This window comes from Pagrus major, chromosome 5, assembly GCF_040436345.1.
Source record: "Pagrus major chromosome 5, Pma_NU_1.0".
Lineage (NCBI taxonomy): Eukaryota > Metazoa > Chordata > Actinopteri > Spariformes > Sparidae > Pagrus > Pagrus major.
The window spans coordinates 40,843,260-40,858,259 of record NC_133219.1 but is presented as its reverse complement, the minus strand read 5'-3'; the positions used below and the strand labels follow the sequence as shown (position 1 = coordinate 40,858,259).

The 15,000-nt window shown below is 47.1% G+C and overlaps 1 protein-coding gene, 1 long non-coding RNA gene and 8 other non-coding genes across 10 annotated transcripts in view; 7 read left to right on the top strand and 3 right to left on the bottom strand.

Annotated features, from left to right (window-relative positions):
* LOC140995771 (uncharacterized) overlaps positions 1-797 on the top strand; it is a 1,660-nt gene extending 863 nt beyond the window's left edge. The window contains exons 2-3 of the long non-coding RNA XR_012178788.1: positions 563-641; positions 713-797. This is a non-coding gene — a long non-coding RNA (uncharacterized lncRNA). The remainder of the gene's footprint in view (positions 1-562; positions 642-712) is intronic.
* A 1,106-nt stretch (positions 798-1,903) lies between these two features.
* The window catches only part of LOC140995732 (uncharacterized), a 33,971-nt gene continuing 20,874 nt past the window's right edge, over positions 1,904-15,000 (top strand). Inside the window, exons 1-14 of the mRNA XM_073465809.1 lie at positions 1,904-1,975; positions 2,181-2,367; positions 2,797-2,816; positions 2,970-3,008; positions 3,330-3,449; positions 3,832-4,027; positions 7,207-7,283; positions 7,542-7,721; positions 11,478-11,631; positions 11,884-11,972; positions 12,096-12,218; positions 12,339-12,494; positions 12,637-12,732; positions 14,057-14,202. Of these exons, the coding sequence (XP_073321910.1) occupies positions 1,904-1,975; positions 2,181-2,367; positions 2,797-2,816; positions 2,970-3,008; positions 3,330-3,449; positions 3,832-4,027; positions 7,207-7,283; positions 7,542-7,721; positions 11,478-11,631; positions 11,884-11,972; positions 12,096-12,218; positions 12,339-12,494; positions 12,637-12,732; positions 14,057-14,202 (1,655 nt within the window). The remainder of the gene's footprint in view (positions 1,976-2,180; positions 2,368-2,796; positions 2,817-2,969; positions 3,009-3,329; positions 3,450-3,831; positions 4,028-7,206; positions 7,284-7,541; positions 7,722-11,477; positions 11,632-11,883; positions 11,973-12,095; positions 12,219-12,338; positions 12,495-12,636; positions 12,733-14,056; positions 14,203-15,000) is intronic.
* trnaa-agc (transfer RNA alanine (anticodon AGC)) lies at positions 5,151-5,223 on the top strand. Its single transcript has one exon. It is a non-coding gene; the product is annotated as a tRNA-Ala (tRNA).
* On the top strand, positions 5,659-5,731 carry trnam-cau (transfer RNA methionine (anticodon CAU)). The gene has a single exon. It is a non-coding gene; the product is annotated as a tRNA-Met (tRNA).
* trnam-cau (transfer RNA methionine (anticodon CAU)) lies at positions 6,530-6,602 on the top strand. The gene has a single exon. It is a non-coding gene; the product is annotated as a tRNA-Met (tRNA).
* Positions 6,910-6,991, top strand: trnas-gcu (transfer RNA serine (anticodon GCU)). Its single transcript has one exon. It is a non-coding gene; the product is annotated as a tRNA-Ser (tRNA).
* trnam-cau (transfer RNA methionine (anticodon CAU)) lies at positions 8,457-8,529 on the top strand. The gene has a single exon. It is a non-coding gene; the product is annotated as a tRNA-Met (tRNA).
* trnaa-agc (transfer RNA alanine (anticodon AGC)) lies at positions 9,327-9,399 on the bottom strand. The gene has a single exon. It is a non-coding gene; the product is annotated as a tRNA-Ala (tRNA).
* On the bottom strand, positions 14,324-14,405 carry trnas-gcu (transfer RNA serine (anticodon GCU)). The gene has a single exon. It is a non-coding gene; the product is annotated as a tRNA-Ser (tRNA).
* On the bottom strand, positions 14,847-14,919 carry trnaa-agc (transfer RNA alanine (anticodon AGC)). The gene has a single exon. It is a non-coding gene; the product is annotated as a tRNA-Ala (tRNA).

The following is a 15,000-nucleotide window of genomic DNA, read 5'->3' as shown; positions in this document are numbered from 1 at the left end:
TTTTTGAGGTTTTAAAACTTTTGGATCATTATATAGTGGTTACATGTTTTATCTGTATTTATCAAATATTAATTTAAATGATTTTACACCATTCTCTTAAACTGAAGTCTTCACTGGAGCTGCTGAGCTCAAAGTGTTAGCGTGTCAGTGTTAGCGTGCACGCTGTCTGACGTGGACTCACGAGCTCACTGCACCTCGAGGGTGTAAATAACGTCTCTTCAGACCAGCTGCTGCAGCTGTTTCACTGTGAAGCTCCAGAAATGTGCAGATGATGACTGAAGTTTAGTTTTTGGGTGAACTGCTCCTTTAAGCTCTCCAAAGAACAGGTCCCATTAGGATCATTATGGTTTGGTGTCACGGAGAGGACGGGTTGGAATTTGGTAAGGTTACAGAATACACCATAACACCACCTGTCTGTCTCACCACCTGTCTGTCTCCCCACCTGTCTGTCTCACCACCTGTCTGTCTCACACCTGTCTGTCTCCCCACCTGTCTGTCTCACCACCTGTCTGTCTCCCCACCTGTCTGTCTCACCACCTGTCTGTCTCTCGTCCGTCCTCAGCCTGTCCAGCTGTCTGGTCCAGAGATGGAGGAGCAGAGGGAGACAGGAGGAGCTGCAGACTCTCAGGAGAACCGGGGAGGTGAGGAGGAAATATGGACAAAGAGCTTTAACACCACATGAAGTAATCAGTAATCAATACTCTCCTGTCAGGTATCAGGTACATAACAGAGGAGCTGCTGCTGAAGCTGACTGGCTGTCAGTCTGTGGTTCTGATCCGATCCCTCAACCTGTCGTCATTAACTGGAGACAAACGGATCAAGGTCAGAACACACTGGTACTGATGGTCCACAGCCCACACTGCTGCTGCTGCTGCTGCTGTTAGTGCTGTCATTACCTTTGGTGTGTGTGTGTGTGTGTGTGTGTCTGTGTGTGTGTGTGTGTGTGTGTGTGTGTGTCTGTGTGTGTGTCTGTGTGTGTGTGTGTCTGTGTCTGTGTGTGTGTGTCTGTGTGTGTGTGTGTGTGTGTGTGTGTGTGTGTGTGTGTGTGTGTCTGTGTGTGTGTGTGTGTGTGTGTGTGTGTGTGTGTGTGGGGTTCAGTTCATAGAGAACCTTCATGGCTGTCGGCGCCTGGAGAGTTTAAGACTGAACCACAACGTGATCCAGAGGATGGAAAGACTGAACACTCTGACACAGCTGAGAGAGCTGCAGCTGGCACACAACAACATCCAGTGAGACACACACACACACACACACACACACACGCACACACACACGCACACACACACACTGATTAACAGTATATTTGTGCGTTCCTGTGATGGTGGGTGTAGATAAAGATGTTGTGTTGGTTCTGGTTCTTGTTACTGGATGTAACTCCAGTTCTGTGAGTGCGTGATTACATGCAGCATGCAGCACTTTGTGTGTGTGTGTGTGTGTGTGTGTGTGTGTGTGTGTGTGTGTGTGTGTGTAGGAGGATTGAGGGACTGGAGCTCATGTCCAGTCTGCAGCGTCTGAACTTGTCCTACAACAGGATCGAACACGTTCCCGTGTGGCTCAGCAGGAAGCTGCAGTCGCTGCACACGCTGCACCTGCAGCACAACCTCATCACCTCTGTGAGTTCAGGCTGCGTCTCTGATGTCAGCGTGTTAAATGTGAATATTTTCTGCAACAGCAAACTGAAGATCTTTGTGTTGTGGACAAAACACTGATCAGATTTTAGAGCCCAAACAACTAATCAATGAATCAAGAAAGTAATCAACAATGAAACACTTGAGGAAGAAACTGATCACAGCAGCTGCTCAGTGTCACATTCAGATCACTGTGTGATGTCAAACAGGCGGCGGGCTGGTGACGTCACCGTGGCCTAGACCATAATATTCACTGTATTTTGTCTCTATGGATGATGTCATCAGCCACACCCTCCTCTGATGTCCCGATGTCAGATCAGAAACAAACAGATAGTAAACCTCAGAGGGTCAGAGTCCATCACACAGCGGCGGCTGTCAACATACTGTTGTCATAGAGACGAGACGCACGTGCAGCGTTTTTTCTCTCAGCGCACAAACGCTCCATCTCAGAGCTCCTGAAGACATTTGTTGTTTTTGCTGATAAACGATCAGATGATTGATTAACGATCAGTAAACTTTGTTACAGTCGTCTCTGTGTGTGTGTGTCTGCAGCTGTACGAGCTGTCCCGGCTGCGCTCTCTGAGCAGCCTATCAGAGCTCTCCCTGTCAGGAAACCCCGCCTGCTCACTGCAGCACTCCCGCCTCTTCCTGCTCTACCACCTCCGGACACTCGACAGGCTGGACGAGCTGCCAATCACGCAGGAGGAGAGAGGACACGCCCACCAACGCTTCAGCGCCGGTACGACATTTAACATCAGAAAACACAGTAGAGAGTGTGACGTAACGACGTAACGGTGACACTGTGTTTATGTGTCATCAGAGGAGCTGGAGCGTCTGCAGCAGCAGGTGGACAGCAGCCAATCAGAGCTCAGCAGGCTGCAGCGGGAGAAGCAGGCCGCAGTGACTCGACTCCACCAGCAGGAGGAGACAAGCCGAACGCTCACGGCCCAGACAGAAACACACCGACACACACACACACTGCTGGAGCAAGAGCTGCACACCAAGACTCAGCTGGTACGACACAAACACACACACACACACACACACCTGAGACCAGGTGTTTGACCTTTGACCTCTAAAGTCCTTCTGTCCGTCTCTCTTCCTCCTCTCTGTCGTCTCCTGCAGCTGTTCTCCGGAGCGGTCCGGTTCTCTTCTTCTTCTCCTTCAGTCGTTTCCTCTCTGCTGCAGGTAGAGGCTCAAACACGCCACAGCCAACATGTGATGTCACACTGTGACGCCACACTGTGATGTCACAGTGTGATGTCACAGGATCAGAATGATGTCAGACCTCGCCGTGTTAATAAAGTGAACCCTTCTCTCCACCTGTCTCTGTGTTCTTAGCCCCGCCCTCCTGTCTCTCAGCTGGGCGTGGCCTATCAGGTACAGTGACATGACATTAACATTAATCTCCCATCATCCCTAGCTCTCTCAGACTCCTGCAGTTTGATCCCAGGTAGCTTCACACTGAGAGGTGTGTGTGTGTGTGTGTGTGTGTGTGTGTGTGTTGTCTGTAGTGTGTTTTGACCTGCAGTGCTGCAGTCATCACGTTGGCTGATTCTCCTGTAGATGATCAGGACCCGTGTTTCACATGATTCTGTTTTGTCTGAGTGATATTTTAGCATCGGCTCTGTTTGCTGTGTGTTTTGTAATGTTCAGACTTCCTGTTTCTCTTCACAATAAAAGCTTTTTGTGTGTCTTCAGCTGGAGAAGACAGCGGTTGAGTTGACGAGAGCCTTTCACAGACTGTACGAGCTCGAGCAGGAGCTCCATTTCTACAAGATAGATACCAGACTCAACCCTCTGCCCACCTGCTGCATACAGGTAACACACACACGCACGCACGCACGCACACACACACACACACACACACACACACACACACACACACACACACTTCGGACTATCACAGCTGTACTGTACTGTCTGTATGGTCCAATACTACTTTTTGACTGATAATCAATATCTGAGTGAAAACCGGTGATGGAGTGTAACTAAGTATGTGTACTTAAGTACAGTTTTGAGGTACTTGTGTATTTCCATTTTCTGCTATTGTGTACTTGATTGGACACAACCTGTCTGATTCAGCTGATCAGTCACATTGTTACTTTGTTTCATTCTGACATTTGATTCTCAAACAACCACAAATAAAAATATCTGAATTAGACTCAGAGTGTCGAGTTTATACTCTCGTCTGTGTCATCAGGACGTCCACTCTGTGGACTCTGTGGACTCTGTGGACTCTGTGGCTGAGAGTCCGTACATCGGCAAAGCTCGACACATCAGGAGAACCATCACCTCCTCCTCCTCCTCTTCCTCCTCTTCCTCCTCCCTGCAGACCCCGGATCAGCTGTCTCCTGGAGACATGGAGTCATCGCGCCTCCTGCTGGAAGAAGGTGAAGGTAAGTGTAGGTTTCCACTGACTGAAGCTTCAGCTCGACGCTCTGACGATTCCCTTCATCTTCATCCACGTCAAATAAAATCCACAGGACCGCTCGATAAAGTTCCACAGTTAACTTCAACAAAAGGAAATCATAAAGTCATTAATGACAAAGACGTGTGGCTCCACGCTCCTCTGCCTGACTTCAGCTATTCTCACCAGACTTTCAAAATAAAATAACGCAGTTACGAGGAAGTGATAATCATAGTTACCTACTTCAAAAATATTACAAATGCAATATAGGTGAGATTTGACACATTTTGAAACTAAATTATCTCCAGATTTTCAGACATGTTACACTGTAAATATGAACTATGAGAATATCAACGTGCAAACAATTTAATATTCGTTCTACTTGCTTCTTAATCTCTGTAAATTTCAGTTTTATAAATGAATTTAAATTATTAAATTTAAATGACTTAAACATCATATACACTGCATTCAGGCTGCTTTCTTACATGAAATAAGAGTGTTTGCACTTGGCAACAGACAGAAGTGATGAATGGGTCACAGCCTGCCAGGTTAATGATCAGAGAGCTGGAACGAGCTCGTTACAGGGCCCCATTCACCCAACAGCTGAACAGGTCTGCCTATATTTAGAGAAGGAACGCTCTCTGGTTGCGTCTCCCTCGTGTCCTCGTCCAAGATGCAAGAAGAATTCAATAGAAAGACGATGACCTTCACCTGAAACGCTGTCAGTGTCTTGATGACTGTTGTACAGCTGTGTTAGCTGTCAGTTTAACTATTTAGTCCAGATGTTGTGACGTGCACATGACACAAATGATGGTGGTGTAAACACTGGTGAAGTAAAAGACCTTAACTCACTGGTCCAAACAGTGCTGCTGTCGTTGCGTCATGCTCCAGGTCTCCTCCAAGAGTCTTTATTTATCTGATGTGGACGAATTTCTGCTGGTGAGAGATTTATTTTCCACTTGTGTTCCATAAATTAGTGGTGAGTGAAAATGAGCAGAGAGCGTCCTGATGCATGCAGCGTGAACCTCCTCCAGAAACATGAGTCTGCTTATAAAAATAGCAGCATGTGGAGAGCAGGAGACGGGAGGGACTGGACTCCTGCTGCATGAACAGGGGAATTAGCTCAAATGGTAGAGCGCTCGCTTAGCATGCGAGAGGTAGCGGGATCGATGCCCGCATTCTCCAACACGCTTTTAACCCTTTCTTCACTCTGCTGAGCTCAGAGTTGTCAGATCCTCCTCCAACAGCCACAGCGAGCTGTCAGAGCTCCAGTCAGCTGACATCAATGAGAAAGCATAAAAATGTGGACGTTGTGTTAAGGTCATTCGCTCTCCAAGGTCAAGCAACTGTCAGGTTCAAAGACTACTGCTCACCTTTAATATGTGACAACAGCCGCAACTGGCTCTCTGACACAGTCAGCAGACATTTAAAAATGAAGTCACTACAACACAACAACTCGTCTCAATCACAATGTGTAAAAGAGTACTTCTCTTCAGACAGTCCACCCTCAGTCCTGATACTGTGAGACCTAAACCACCTTTTGTTCAGTTCATCCAGTTTATCTCAGACACAGTAAGTAACTCTGACAACTTGTCTCAGTCACACATCAGTTATGTTCAGGCCTCGTTGGCGCAGTAGGCAGCGCGTCAGTCTCATAATCTGAAGGTCGTGAGTTCGAGCCTCACACGGGGCAGCTGTTTTAAAATCAGAACACAGTATCAACACAAGCATGACAATGTACACAGTGAACACAACACTGAGATGTTGTCTCAGTGTTGCTGTAAGTCTGAAGATGAGACAGAACTTTATTCATCCTGGAGGAAACTACAAAATGTACAGCATTTTACAGTACGAGTGAAAAATACAAAATATACAACATGTAGTGTTCAGAGAGTTACGTGCAAAACCCAGTGCCTCACACAACAACAATAGAAGTAAGACAAGTTAATACAAGAGCAAACTAACAATGAACTAAAGTAGAAAGAAGTGACATTGAGATTAAAACTGGCAGCGATATTTGAGGTAGTCAGAAAGAAGTAATATTGCACCTGATAATCAACATAATCTATAAAAAGTACATAAATACAGAAGGTAGCAATAAAAGACGTGACGATGAAGAGCAGCTGTAGCAGGCTGCCGTCCTGGACGCTGCTGGTCAGCTCACCACTTTAGTCTCCGTCTCCTGTCTTCAGAGACATGCAGCCCCATGTCAGGTTACAGTGTCTTCGTCTCAGCACCACACGTCTGCAGCTTCTGTGTTTAGCTTTAACTGGCTCAGTTCTACTGAGGAAGCTCAGTGAAGAGAGCACAAAGAACAACGGTACCATTGAACCGAGGATCTTTTTCCCTCTGAAGTCAGGACGAACTGTCTGATCGACTGGTTATTACCGACTGTCATTATGTGACAGAGCCATAAGAAGACACTTAAAATCATAATCACTGCACACTTCACAGAGACAACTCGTCTCAGTCGCAGCGTACAGGTTTCCAGGCCTCGTTGGCGCAGTAGGCAGCGCGTCAGTCTCATAATCTGAAGGTTGTGAGTTCGAGCCTCACACGGGGCAGCTTTTTTTAAAATCAGATCTGGACACACACGGTACCTGGTGTCTGACGGACACACGGTACCTACTGTCTGTCCTGGTGTCTGACGGACAACAACACTGTTTGGAGAGTTTTGTCACAAGACCAGAAATGTGTTCGCCTTAAAAAGAGACATGAAAACCAACAACAGACAGTCCGGAGTGAAGGTTTGTTCATAGACAGGCTCGTCTGAGTAGCTGCAGGATGTTAGTGTGAGCATGCAGCTCATTAACAGGGAAATATGGCTCAAAGGTAAGTCAGACTCTTACTGTTTGACTGTGAGTGTCATCAGACGAGGTGGCCGAGTGGTTAAGGCGATGGACTGCTAATCCATTGTGCTCTGCACGCGTGGGTTCGAATCCCATCCTCGTCGCATTAATCTTTAACCCGCCATGATCGCAAATAATAAGCTCTCGTGCTTTTCTGACATTCAACAGAGAATAAAAACACTCGTTTATCTGCTGTGTTCTAATATTAGATCTTGTAGCTGATTTACAGCCACGTGTCAGTGTCATGATCAAAACTGACTGTTGTTTTATTGTGTGTGTGTGTGTGTGTGTGTGTGTGTGTGTGTGTGTGTGTGTGTAGCTGAGGCTGACCTGCAGGTGAGTCACACAGAGCAGCAGTCAGCAGCTGAACCGGAGGAAAACAAAACTCACAGACAGGTAACTGACACATACTGTAACCAGGAGGTGTGTGTGGTTTCAGAAGTGTGTGTGGGGCAAAATGAGGTCACAGCAACAACAACAACAACAACAACAACAACAACAAACACTTTAAATCCATAGAGCAAATATGCAACTAAACTCTGATTGTGTTTCCACAGTCATGGAGTTTGACAACACGTCCTTTACAGATGTGTGGACTCTGGATGATGATCTCTGAGAGCTCTGAGGAGTTAATCAGCAGGTTTCTGTACTCAGGAACAGGAGCCGCTGTGTTGTCTCGTCACTAAACTGTCCGTGGTGGAGCAGCTGAGAGACGAAGCTGACGAGACGAGGAGACGGATGGACAGACAGACAGAGGACAGCTGGAGGACAGAGAGACAGAAGGAAGAGCTGGAGACACAACTGCTGACTCCGGAGCCCACAGACCCACAACATGTGAGTGATTGTCACGGTCTGGTCTGGTAGTGTCCACAGAGTGTTTGCGTCTGTCCTCTCAGGAGTGTGCGTCTTGTCTCTATGACAACAGTATGTTGACAGCCGCCGCTGTGTGATGGACTCTGACCCTCTGAGGTTTACTATCTGTTTGTTTTTGATCTGACATCGGGACATCAGAGGACGATGTGGCTGATGACATCATCCATAGAGACGAAATACAGTGAATATTATGGTCTAGGCCACGGTGACGTCACCAGAGTCTTTCTGAGAAGATGAGACATTTACAACAACTGAAAAACTCTCTGTGGACACGAGCCCTCACTCCAGTGAGGAAGAGTTCAAACATAATGAAAACACAGAGGTGAGGTGTTCGGTGCCTGGAGTTCAAACATGGAGGCAGCGCCGCTGTGAGGTCGCCGTGAATACTGATGTGTAGAAGAACACCTGAGCCACAGAGACGACAGCAGTAACACTCAATGAAACTACAAAAGAAAGGTGAAACAGCCTTTACTGTCCGTGCTTATTAAATATGAGTCGTTTCTCAACATTACTACTACAAGTGTAGTTTCTGAGGTAGAGAATAAACTGTCAGGTTAAAGGACTATTGCTCAACTTTAGGACTTGACAGGAGCTGCAACAGCCTCGTTACACAGGAAGAAGACATTTTAAATAACCAGGTCGCTCCACAGTTACCACAGTGACACCCTGTCTCATTCACAGGAGGACAGTCTTCAGGCCTCGTTGGCGCAGTAGGCAGCGCGTCAGTCTCATAATCTGAAGGTCGTGAGTTCGAGCCTCACACGGGGCAGCTGTTTTAATATCACGTGACGACAGAACAAAGTGGGACAGACATGGATTTATTGACTGAAATGGGAACTGTGTTGATATTCAACCAGTTGTCTATCATTACAGGTTTGGTACTATTTTCAGACTAACGATGTTGAGCTGCTCTCCATTATTCCTGCACCCGGAGCCTCCAGTTCACACCAGCAAACATCCACCAGATCATCTGAAATCTGTTGTATTTTATCTGCATCAACTTCAAACTGTTCCCTGTTTTGTGTCTTCATCCACCGACACAAAGAGAACAGAGAGATATATTTTACCGTTATCCACCAGCACTTTTGGCTGCGCCGAGTCGAACCGAGCCTCGCTGATTTACTTTTTTATCACCAGTTTCACTGCGCCGCACTGAGCCGAGCTGCACCAGCAACGGACCTGTTCTGGAGTAGGCAAAGCCACGCAGTCATCAGTTCTGCAGTCTGAGTTCTGGTTATTGAGCCAAAATAAAACAGCTCAAAGACACAGAGCTCAGTGTAAATAACCGCTGCTTGTTAAACTCCGATCGTCTGTCAGGATTAAACCTGCAGGCTGGATTGTTGTGGCTGTTTGTGAGCAGATGTCTGGAGGTTAACTTGCTGATTATTTTGGATGAAGGATCTTTAAAGATGAGATGATTCTTGTCCTCTCTCTGCTCTGCTCTCAGTGACACTCTCCTGTCCTGCACTCTGTCCTCTGTCCTCTGTCCTCCCTGCACATCAGAAACATGATGAACTCTGTCCTGCAGTCAGACACAGAGGAGACAGTAAAGGGTTAAAAGAGTCTTGGAGAATGCGGGCATCGATCCCGCTACCTCTCGCATGCTAAGCGAGCGCTCTACCATTTGAGCTAATTCCCCTGAGTCTTAAAGGAGCAGTCCACTGAACACCTGCCTGTGTGGTGTCACTCTGTAGGTTTTATAACTGAGAACTCTGGTGTTTAAACTTGCTGCTACTTTAAACTTTCTTTAAACTGCATTCGACTCTCATTCTCCCTCTTTATGTTCCTCACAGTATCATTAGCAGTAAAGAAAAGCAGTAAAGAAAAGCAGTAAAGAGAGGAGGTTTTTCCTTTTACTTCTCTGTTCAGAGTTACATCAGAAACAGCATCAACAGGTCGCCTGCCGTCTCTTTAAGAAGCTCTGACTCCTCCCCCCGGGGGAGCCCCCTAATCTGAGGGCCGGAGGCTCCCATTGGACAGAGGATGACCTGTCACCCTGCAGCTGCCTCTCTGATTGGCTGGGAGACAGATTTCCTGTGTTGATTCAAAGAGAGGGGGAGAGGAGGAGAAGTTTGTAACGGAGAGAAGAGAACAGATGAAGAGCTGAATGTTTCTGGATCAGAGAGCAGGAGAGATGAAGTTTACTGTGAACTGAGTTATAGAAGAGGAGGAGGAGGAGCAGGAGGAGCAGGAGGAGCAGGAGCAGGAGGTGAAGGTGTGAACCAGCAGCTCTGTGTGGTCTCTGAGGTGGACGACTGGTAACTGAACTGTGAGTACACAAACATCTCTGTGTGTGAACCAGCCGAGCTCTGAGCAGGTTTCAGTCTGAGGTGTGAAAAGAGGTGAAGTTGTAACTGAAGTCAGAGTGAAGAGACGGACGTTACTGAGTCTGCTGATGAAGGACACTGTTGTCCCACAATGCACTGCAAAGAACATAAAGGAGCTGTCGTCCTGCAGACTGAGACATGTCAACAACTCTGTGACGTTCATGTTCCCCTCAGGATGAATCAGAACTCTGCTGGTCCAACATGTTCATGTGTCCACATACCTGAAGAACTGATGACATCAGCCTCGGCTGGACTGTGTTAACTGACAGTTAGCCGATGTTAGTATGCTAACACGCTAAACTAAGATGGTGAACATTAGTGTGAGCGTGTTAGCATGTAGCAGTGGGGTAGCCTCACAGAGCTGTTAGCATGTAGCAGTGGGGTAGCCTCACAGAGCTGTTAGCATGTAGCAGTGGGGTAGCCTCACAGAGCTGTTAGCATGTAGCAGTGGGGAAGCCTCACAGAGCTGTTTGCATGACTGTAGCTTCTTAGTTGTTTTAAAAGTTCAGAATCTGAAACACTGTATTGTAAAGTCGTGTCGTCACAATGCTGGAATATCTAACTTCCATACATACATTTGCAAAACCACATTGAAAAACTGACACAACATTAAGTGCATAAAATGAAAACTGAGCATCCGAACCTTCTACTAAACACCTGAGACGTCTGCAGACACCAGACTGATACAGGTGGCACCTGGAGGAGGAGGAGGAGGAGGGAGGGAGGAGAGAGGAAGGAGGAGAGAGGAGGGAGGAGGGAGGAGGGAGGAGAGAGGAGAGAGGAGGAGGGAGAGAGGAGGAAGGAGGAGGAGGAGGGAGAGAGGAGAGAGGAGGGAGGAGGAGGGAGGAGAGAGGAGGAAGGAGGAGGAGGAGGAGGAGGGAGAGAGGAGAGAGGAGGGAGGAGGGAGGAGAGAGGAGAGAGGAGGAGGGAGAGAGGAGAGAGGAGGAGGGAGGAGAGAAGAGGAGGGAGGAGGGAGGACTGTGGTGTGCAGGCCAGGAGAAAGGTCAGAGGGGGAGGGGGGTGTAAACAGGCAGATTCAGTGGACTGCTCCTTTAAGACTCAGGGGAATTAGCTCAAATGGTAGAGCGCTCGCTTAGCATGTGAGAGGTAGCGGGATCGATGCCCGCATTCTCCAAGACTCTTTTAACCCTTTACTGTCGGGTCAGTGTGATGTCAAAGCAAACAATCACAGCTGATTCTCTGAAACGTGACACTGCGGACATCGATCACATGATGACTCACTCATGACTTTTTATCCCCAGACTACAAACCAACTGTATACAGAACAGTTTGCACTACACTGATCTTATTGGAAGCTGGTTAGGGTAACCAATAAGGAAGCAGAGTGAAGCGATGAACCTGCTCTGATTGGCTGACGTCTCTCTCTCAGGCCCATGTGACCTCCCGGTTGTCCGGTTGCAGACGGCTGTTGGACAGGATGAGCGGGACGAAGAGCGAGCTGGAGGATCGCCTCGACGACATGCTGTCACGCATCGCCATGGAGACACAGGAGATCAAAGAGCTGGAGCAACAGCTGACTGACGGTGAGGAGACTGCTGACCAATCACAGAGTCTCTCAAACTGGAGCCCTTGGATTGGCTGAGGCGACGTTATAAAATGTAACTCCTCTCCTCCTCGTTTTCCTTCTCTTTCTTCTCCTCCTCCTCCTCCTCCTCCTCTTCCTCCACCTCTTCCTCCTCCTCCTTCTTCTCCTTCTCCTCCTCCTCCTTCTTCTTCTCCTTCTTCTCCTCTTTCTCCTCCTCCTCCTCCTTCTTCTCCTCCTCCTCCTCCTGCAGGTCAGATTTTGGCTAATGAAGCTCTTCAGAGGGATCTGGAGGGAATCATTTCAGGACTTCAGGACTATCTGAGAGGACTCAGAGAGCAGGTAGACACTCTAAACCTCAGGATGAAGGACACTTGTATTATTGTGTGTGTGTGTGTGTGTGTGTGTGTGTGTGTGTGTGTGTGTGTGTGTGTGTGTGATCTCTGACCTGAGTTTGTGTTTCAGGCTCGTCGTGCTCAGCAGCAGGTTCACAGTCTTCAGGCTGAGAATCAAAGTCTGCAGCTCCACCTGGAGGACACTCAGAGACACTGCAGACAGCTGGAGGACATGGCCAGGACACACACACAGGTGTGTGTGTGTGTGTGTGTGTGTGTGTGTGTGTGTGTGTGTGTGTGTCTCACTGTGAACATGGGACAGTTTGGTGTTTCTCTGGTTCACACATGTTGCTCTCTGTCCGTCTGTCTTCAGGACATGTCTTTCCAGCAGGAGGAGCTGTCTGTGTTGCGGATGGAGGCCCAGGCTCTGAGAGACAGACAGGTGGAGAGCAGCAGACAGCAGGTGGAGCTGGAGGCGGAGCTCCAGCAGCTGAGGGAGGAGCTAACCCGACAGATCACACTGGGACAGGTAAATCTGTGGGATCTGGCTACTAAAGATGCAGGTATGTGTCGACGTGTAAATGAAGTGTTTTAAATCACATCTGGATTTTATGTGTGTGTGTGTGTGTGTGTGTGTGTGTGTGTGTGTGTGTGTGTGTGTGTGTGTGTAGTTGGAGTGTGATGCGCTGCAGGCTGCTGCTGACAAAGAGAAACAGATCAGAGAGATCAGAGAGTCTCAGCTTCAGTCATCCATCGACACACTGCAGGTGAGTCTCCACCGTCGGCTGTTCAGCAACAACAACAGAGACGTGTATTCAATTTATCCTCCAGAGTCCCAACAGACGTTCTGCTTCTGGTTCTGGTTCTGCTGGTGGCTCAAACAAACTCCTGCAGGTTTATTTTTTGTTTTACATTTATTTCCTTTATTTGGTTTCACATCTTGTTACAGTTACATAATCATCTTTAGATGTGTCCTTTCAGAGAGCAAACCATTTTTTCAGTTTTTAACCCAACACAAGACCAGCAGAGCCTGTGGAAAATGAAACAAACATAGACAAGTTATAAAGAGTTGAAGAAACATTTTTAAACAAAAGAAGGGCGTTTTGGGGAAATATACATTTTCCTAATTACTTCAAATGTTCCTGGAGCCCCATTGAAGAGGTAATATGGTGCCGGCTCTCTACAGACGCTGCAGTCGTGTCCTTAGGATTCCAAATAAGTGTTTTGTTTTAATATTTGTAGAAGTTAAACATAACAGAGTTCATCCCACTTAAATATAATTTTTGTCCCAAACATAATAACTAATTCTGTACATCAAAATTTTCATCTACTTTTGGACCGGGCCCAAAACAAGTGTTGGCTTCCTGGGAGCCACAGTTCCTCCAGCAGCTGAGCTCGATGTCCTCCACTGAAATTCACAATATTCCTTCCAAACTTCTTCTGAGATACAACTGTTAGTTTCCCGTTTTTGTTTTACATGGTGGAGCTTGTTAACTTAATCTCCTGAAGAGCTCTGTAGAAATGACTTTAAGCCCTGAATCTGTTTTATAGCCACTAATAAGAACCTTCATTAACATATTTTCAACTCCTGCAGGTTTTATTCTGTCCGGTGACCTCACTGTGTTTGACACCATTAGAGTATATTACTGTAAATTTAGATAAAAACATAATCACCTGTTGCAGCTAAATAGTCACTTAGCTACCAGCCAGCTTCAGTTCACTCAGCTGTCTGTATTCTCAAAAATTAAGTTACTGATTAAGTCAAAATAAACAAATGTGAAACATGACGTCAATCTAAAGAATTGCAGTGTTTTCTGTGCTCGGATACTTTAAGTTATTCTACAGTTTCACAGCAGATATTAAATAAACAACACACACAAACATAAACAAGAATCATAAAACTCACAAAAACATCCACTGAGGGAAAACTACAACAGCAGACCTGGGAAAATAAAATGCTCAGGTGCTGCACCGAACCAGCAGCACATGAAGTCTCCTGCTGGACCCGTCAGAACATCAACATTTAAACTGTTTCTTCAACACTGAGACATTAATAAACGTTGTGGCCGTTGGCTGTCTGTCTGTCTTCAGGATGAGAAGTCGTCTCTTCAGGACATCGTCCAGAGACTTCAGGACCAGCTGGACCGGACCAGAACTCAGGTGGACCAGATCACAGCAGCGTTGTTGGATCCTGATGTTCAGAGTGGAGCAGAGGAGCTGGATCGGGATCAGTTCAGGTACCAGCAGAGCAGTCCAGTCAGATGTGATTAAATTACCCATGATGCATTTCAGAACATATTACGAGCAGCATGTGATCGTGAAGTGTTGCAGTTCTGTTCATGTCAAAATGAATCGTACCGACGAGGATGGGATTCGAACCCACGCGTGCAGAGCACAATGGATTAGCAGTCCATCGCCTTAACCACTCGGCCACCTCGTCTGATGAGCCGTCAGTTGTTAGACAAGAACACCAACAGAACTCATCAAATAAAGCGACCATCAGTCTGTAATGAAGTCAGTCACAGAGAGAAAAGCAGAATGTGTAATAAACGTTTATTACACATTCTGCTTTTCTCTCTGTGAGCTTTGAGTCACAGTCTCTGAAGTTCACAGTACAAATATTAACATCATCGTTCTCTGTTCAGCTGCTCAGCAGTCGATCTGTCTACAGTCAGCACGTTGATGAGACGCAGACACAGCGAGGAAACATGAGCTGACCTTTGGAAGCAGACGGACAGAAATCATGACTCGGCTGTTTTTTTGCGGCGGTAGCGACTCGGCATGTGATCGATGTCTGCGGCGTGTCGTGTTTCAGAGTGTGTGTTCAGACTGAGTCTCTGCTCTCAGACACAGAGGAGACAGTAAAGGGTTAAAAGAGTCTTGGAGAATGCGGGCATCGATCCCGCTACCTCTCGCATGCTAAGCGAGCGCTCTACCATTTGAGCTAATTCCCCTGAGTCCTGCAGGAAGACTGCACCGACAGCCTGAGCTCGGACCAGCAGGGCTGCGGTCCTGGAGCGTGTTTCTTCATCTTG